This window comes from Pyrgilauda ruficollis, unplaced genomic scaffold (genome assembly GCF_017590135.1).
Source record: "Pyrgilauda ruficollis isolate IOZ18807 unplaced genomic scaffold, ASM1759013v1 scaffold1165, whole genome shotgun sequence".
NCBI classification, from domain to species: Eukaryota; Metazoa; Chordata; class Aves; order Passeriformes; family Passeridae; genus Pyrgilauda; species Pyrgilauda ruficollis.
This window is the reverse complement of record NW_024509933.1, coordinates 1-6,756: the sequence shown is the minus strand read 5'-3', so window position 1 is coordinate 6,756 and position 6,756 is coordinate 1. Positions and strand designations below refer to the sequence as shown.

General features: G+C 52.5%; 1 protein-coding gene across 1 annotated transcript; it reads left to right on the top strand.

The window, feature by feature from the left end:
- Positions 1 to 760: 760 nt before the first annotated feature.
- Positions 761 to 6,753, top strand: GTF2H4 (general transcription factor IIH subunit 4; the record flags this gene model as incomplete). Its single annotated transcript, XM_041483317.1, has 8 exons — positions 761 to 892; positions 3,105 to 3,201; positions 3,297 to 3,385; positions 4,095 to 4,162; positions 4,509 to 4,639; positions 5,247 to 5,294; positions 5,861 to 5,939; positions 6,608 to 6,753. Coding segments are annotated over 8 exons (790 nt in total), but the record flags the coding sequence as incomplete, so codon positions are not given.
- Positions 6,754 to 6,756: the final 3 nt, after the last annotated feature.

Sequence of the window (6,756 nt, the reverse complement as noted above, 5' to 3'; positions counted from 1 at the left end):
TGATTTTGGGGTGATTTTGGGGTGATTGTGTGTGATTTTCAGGTGATTTTGGGGTGATTTTGTCTGATCTTGTGTGACTTTTGGGCGATTTTGGTGTGATTCTGGGGTGATTTTGTGTGATTTTTGGGCTATTTTATGTAATTTTGGGGCAATTGTGTGTAATTTTGGGGAGATTTTAGGGTGGTTTTGTGTGATTTTGTGTAACTTTGGGGTGGTTTTGTGTAATTTTGGGATGGTTTTGTGTGATTTTGGGGGGATTTTGGGGTGGTTTTGTGTGATTTTGGGCTATTTTGGGGTGGTTTTATGTGATTTTGGGGTGATTTTGTGTGATTTTGTGTGATTTTGGGGTGATTTAGTGTGATTTTGGGGTGGTTTTGTGTGATTTTGGGGTGGTTTTGTGTAATTTCGGGGTGATTTTGTGTGATTTTGGGGTGGTTTTGTGTGATTTTGGGGTGGTTTTGTGTAATTTCGGGGTGATTTTGTGTGATTTTGGGGTGATTTTGGGTGATTTTGTGTGATTTTGGGTGATTTTGGGTGATTTTGGGGTGATTTTGGGTCATTTTGGGTGATTTTGGGTGATTTTGGGGTGGTTTTGTGTAATTTCAGGGTGATTTTGTGTGATTTTGTGTAATTTTGTGTGATTTTGGGGTGATTTTGTGTGATTTTGTGTAATTTTGGGTGATTTTGTGTGATTTTGTGTGATTTTGTGTGATTTTGGGTGATTTTGGGTGATTTTGGGGTGATTTGGTGCTGTTTGCAGGGAGCAGCAGCAGAGCCAGGAGGTGCTGCTGGAGCTGCGCCTGTGGCACCCCCACACCCTCCCGGGGGGGCTCCCGGGGGTCGCCCTGCACCCCAACTTCCGACAGAACCTGCGCGTGGCCCTGCTGGGGGGGTGAGGGGGGAGAAAAACAAAAATATGGGTGAAAAATGGGGGAAAATGGGGGAAAAATGGGGGGAAAATGGAGGAAAAATGGGTGAAAAATGGGGGAAAAATGGGGGAAAATGGGGAAAAAATTCCGGAATTAATGGGGGAAAATGGGGAAAAAATGGGGAAAAAATTCAGACTTAATGGGGGAAAAATTCGGAATTAAAGGGGAAAAAAATTCGAAATTAATGGAGGAAAAAATTGGAATTAAAGGGGGAAAAAAATTCACAATTATAGGGGGGAAAATTCAGAATTATAGGGGAGAAAATTCAGAATTAATGGGGAAAAGAATTGGGAATTAAAGGGGAAAAAAAATCGGAATTAAAGGGGGAAAAATGCAGAATTAATGGGGAAAATTCGGAATTAAAGGGGAAATGAATGGGAATTATTGCAGAGGCCGGGCCGCGCCAGGAGCTGCTCCAGGGAGGCTCCGCCCACAGCAGCCCTGGGAAACGGGGAAAAATGGGGAAAAATGGGGAATTAATGGGGAAAAAATTCCGGAATTAATGGGGAAAAATGGGGAAAAAATTCAGAATTAATGGGGAAAAAATCGGGAAAAAATTCAGAATTAATGGGGAAAAAATCGGGAAAAAATTCAGAATTAATGGGGAAAAAATCGGGAAAAAATTCAGAATTAATGGGGAAAAAATGGGGAAAAAATTCAGAATTAATGGGGAAAAAATGGGGAAAAAATTCAGAATTAATGGGGAAAAAATGGGGAAAAAATTCAGAATTAATGGGGAAAAAATGGGTGAAAAATGGGGGAAAAATGGGGGAAAATGGGGAAAAAATTCCGGAATTAATGGGGGAAAATGGGGAAAAAATGGGGAAAAAATTCAGACTTAATGGGGGAAAAATTCGGAATTAAAGGGGAAAAAAATTCGAAATTAATGGAGGAAAAAATTGGAATTAAAGGGGGAAAAAAATTCACAATTATAGGGGGGAAAATTCAGAATTATAGGGGAGAAAATTCAGAATTAATGGGGAAAAGAATTGGGAATTAAAGGGGAAAAAAAATCGGAATTAAAGGGGGAAAAATGCAGAATTAATGGGGAAAATTCGGAATTAAAGGGGAAATGAATGGGAATTATTGCAGAGGCCGGGCCGCGCCAGGAGCTGCTCCAGGGAGGCTCCGCCCACAGCAGCCCTGGGAAACGGGGAAAAATTCAGAATTATAGGGGAAAAAATTCGGAATTATAGGGGAAAAAATTGGGGGGAAATGGGGAAAAAATGGGGAAAAAATTCCGGAATTAATGGGGAAACAATTCAGAATTATAGGGGAAAAAATCCAGAATTATAGGGGAATAAATTGGGAATTAATGGGGGAAAATTCCGGAATTAATGGGGAAAAATGGGGGGAAAATTCAGAATTAATGGGGAAAAAATTGGAAGAAATGGGGGGGAAAAATGGAGAAAAAGTGGGGGCAAATGAGGAAAAAAATGGGGGGAAAATAAAGGAAAAAATGGAGGAGATGAGGAAAAAATGGGGGGAAAATGGGGAAAAAATGGGGGGAAATGGGAAAAAATGGGGGGGCTGGAAGGGAGGGAGGAATGAGGGAAAAAAACGGGAGAAATGGAGGAAAAGTGGGAGGGAACGGGGGGAAAAATGGGGAAAATTTGGGGGGAGAATGGAGGGGAAATGAGAGAAAAATGGGGAGGAAATCTGGGCCCTGTGCATTTCCCACACTTTGTGGGACTGGCGGGTTTTGGGGTGGTTTTGGAGGTTTTTAGGGTGGTTTTTTGGGTAGTTTTTTGGGTTTTTGGGGTGGTTTTGGGGTGGTTTTTGGGGTCCAAACTCCGTCAAGGATTGCTGATTTTAGGGGTTCCCCAGGGCCGAGGCCTGTGTGGGAATTTGGGCCGAACAATCAGAAAATCGGGGTTTGTGAGGGGATTTTGGGAAGCTTTTGGGACTTTGTGGATCTGAAGGTTTTGGGGGGCGGTTTTTGGGGTTTTCTGGGCTTTTTTGGGGTCCAAACCCCTCAGGGATTGCTGATTTAGGGGGTTTCTCAGGGCCGAGGCCTGTGTGGGAATTTGGGCCGAACAATCAGAAAATCGGGGTTTGTGAGGGGATTTTGGGAAGCTTTTGGGACTTTGTGGGTCTGGGGGTTTTGGGGGGCGGTTTTTGGGGTTTTTTTGGGGTGCTGACCCCCCCGGGGGCCGCATTTTGGGGTCCTGGCAGGGGCAAGGCCTGGTCGGACGACACGGCCCCGCTGGGCCCGGACCGGCACGCCCGCGACGTGCCCGCGCTGGACAAGTACGCCGAGGAGCGCTGGGAGGTGGGAATTGGGGCATTTTGGGGCATTTTGGGGGATTTTATGGGATTTTGGGAGGTTTTGGGGTGCCGGAGAAGCTAAAATTGTTTTATTTTTAGGTGGTTTTGCACTTTATGGTTGGGTCCCCGAGCGCGGCCGTCAGCCAGGACCTGGCGCAGCTGCTGGTGCAGGCCGGGCTCATGAAGAGGTTTGGGGGAATTTGGGGGAATTTTGGGGCGTTTTGGGAATTTTGGGGGGTCTTGAGAGGGTTTAGAGAGAATTTGGAGGGATTTGGGGAGGATTTGAGGGGATTTGGGGTTTTTTTAGGGTTTTTTCAGGGGGATTTTGGGACTTGTCACAGCTGCTGGTGCAGGCCGGGCTCATGAAGAGGTTTTGGGGAATTTGGGGAAATTTTTGGGATTTGGGACATCCTAAGGGGGTTTAGGGAGAATTTTGAGGGGTTTGAGGAAGTCCTGAGGGGATTTTGTGGTTTTGGGAGGGATTTTGGGGGTCCTGGAGGGGATTTGGGACCCCTCCCCAATTTTGGGGTCTCCAGGGAGGGGAATTGAGGATTTTGGGGGGGATTTTGGGGGGATTTTGGGGAGGATTTTGGGGAGGATTTTGGGCCAATTTAGATGGATTTTGAGGAGGATTTTGGGCCGATTCTGATGGATTTTTGGGGGGGTTTTGGGGAGGATTTTGGAGGGGATTTTGGGGAGGATTTTGGGCCAATTTAGATGGATTTTGAGGGGGATTTTGGGGAGGATTTCAGACCAACTCAGTTGGATTTAAGGGGGGATTTTTGTGAGAATTTCGGGCCGATTCAGTTGGATTTTGGGGTGCTGTGAATTTGGGGCGGTTCCTGCGGATTTTGGGGGTTTCCTGACGCCCCCTCCCCGATTTTTTGGGGTCCCCAGCGAGGGGGGGGAGCCCCCCTGCATCACCTCGGCCGGGTTCCGGACACTGGGGACAGCCTTGTCATCCTGTGGGACATCCCCCCGCCACCTCCCTGTCACCTTCTTGTCACCCTCGGTCCCTCTGTGTCTCGATGTCCCAAATGTCCCCATTAATGTCCCCAATCCCCCCACTGTCCCTAATGTCCCCAATGTCCCCAATCCCCCAATGTCCCCACTGTCCCCAATGCCCTCACTGTCCCCAATGTCCCCAATCCCCCCAATGTCCCCACTGTCCCCAATCCCCCAATGTCCCCGATGACCCCAATGGTGTCCCTGCTGTCCCCAATCCCCCAATGTCCCCGATGTCCCCAATGATGTCCACTGTCCCCAATGTCCCCGATGTCCCCAGTGATGTCCCCTGTCCCCGTGTCCCAGACTCGGAGCTGCAGGTGGCCCTCATCGCGCTCTTCTCGGAGCTGCTCTATCGCTTCCCCAACCTGGTGGTGGCACAGGTGACAAGGGACAGCGTGCAGGCGGCCATCGCCAACGGCATCACCGCCGAGCAGGTGACACTGGGGACACTGGGGACACCAATGGGGACATTGGGGACACCAATGGGGACAGTGGGGACACTGGGGACAGCAATGGGGACACCAATGGGGACATTGGGGACACTGGATATGAGGACACTGGGGACAGCAATGGGGACACCAATGGGGACATTGGGGACACTGGATATGAGGACACTGGGGACAGCAATGGGGACACCAATGGGGACATTGGGGACACTGGATATGGGGACACTGGGGACAGCAATGGGGACATTGGGGACACTGGATATGGGGACACTGGGGACAGCAATGGGGACATTGGGGACACTGGATATGGGGACACTGGGGACACCAATGGGGACACCAATTGGGATACTGGGGACACTGGATATGGGGACACTGGGGATGCTGGGGACATTGGGATACGGGGATATTGGGGACACTGGGATACGGGGACACAGGTGACACGGGTGACACGGGGACATTGGGGACACGGGGACACTGGGGGCACTGGGATATGGAGACATTGGGGACACTGGGATATGGGGACACGGGTGACACGGGGACACGGGGGACACGGGGACACGGTGTCCCCCCCGGCAGTGACGCCCCTCCCCCGCAGATCATTCACTTCCTGCGCACCCGCGCCCACCCCGTGATGGCCCAACAGGTGAGGGGACCCCGAGGGACCCCAAGCCCCCTGGGGGTCCCAAATCCCCTGGGGGGGGGGGTCCCAAACCCTCTGGGGGTCCCAAATCCTTTATGGGGGGTCCCAAATCCATTCTGGGGGGTCCCAAATCCTTTATGGGGAGTCCCCAATCCTTTATGGGGGGTCCCAAATCCTTTGAGGGTCACAAATCCTTTATGGGGTGTCCCAAATCCCCTGGGGTGTCCTGAATTTGGGGATCCCAAATCCATTCTGGGAGAGTCCCAAATCCTCTGGGGGTCCCAAATCCCATTCCTGGGACACCCCACTGTCCCCATGTCCCTGACCCCCCTGTCCCCTGTGTCCCTGTCCTGTCCTCTGTGTCCCTCTCCCTGTCCCTGTGTCCCCACCGTGTCCCTGTCCCTGTGTCCCTGTCCCCGTGTCCCTGTCCCTGTGTCCCCACCGTGTCCCTGTCCCCGTATCCCTGTCCCCGTGTCCCTGTGCCTGTCCCTGTGTCCCCACTGTGTCCCTGTCCCCGTGTCCCTGTCCCTGTCCCCGTGTCCCCACCGTGTCCGTGTCCCTGTCCCCAGAGCCCGGTGCTGCCCCCGACCATCACGGACCAGATCCGGCTCTGGGAGCTCGAGCGGGACCGGCTGCGCTTCTCGGAGGGTCGACATTGGCAGATGTCCCCAAAGTGTCCCCAGAGTGTCACCAGGGTGTCACCAGAGTGTCACCACCAAGGTGTCCCCAGGGTGTCCCCAGAGGGTTCTGAAAGTGTCCCCAAGGGGGAGGTGACACCCTGGGGATGTCCCCAAGGGGAAATGAGGATCCTGAGGGTGTCCCCAAGGAGGGAGGTGACACCACAAGGCAGGAGTGACACCAGAGGCCGTGTCCCCAAGGGGATGGTGCCACCCTGGTAGTGTCCCCAAAGGGGAGGTGACACCACAAGGGGGGAGATGACACCAGAGGCCATGTCCCCAAGGGGAAATGCCAGTCCTGACGGTGTCCCCAAGGGGGAGGTGACACTCTGAGGATGTCCCCAAGGAGGGGAGGTGACACCAGAATGAGGGAGGTGACACCACAGACCATATCCCCAAGGGGGGTGGTGGCACTATGGGGATGTCCCCAAAGGAAAATGCCAGTCCTGGCAATGTCCCCAAGCGGTGACATCACAAGGAGGGAGGTGCCACCCTAGGGATGTCCCCAGCAGGAAATGCCAATCCTGGTGATGTCCCCAAGGGGGTGGTGCCACCCTCGCAGTGTCCCCAAGCGGGGAGGTGCCACCAAAGGGGGCAGGCGCCACCCCGGCGGTGTCCCCAAGGCTGTCCCCTCCCCAGGTGTGCTGTACAACCAGTTCCTGTCCCAGGTGGATTTCGAGGTGCTGCGGGACCACGCCCGCGCCCTGGGCGTGCTGGTGTTCGAGAACCCCGCGCGGCGCCTGATGGTCGTCACCCCCGCCGGCCACCCCGACGTCAAACGCTTCTGG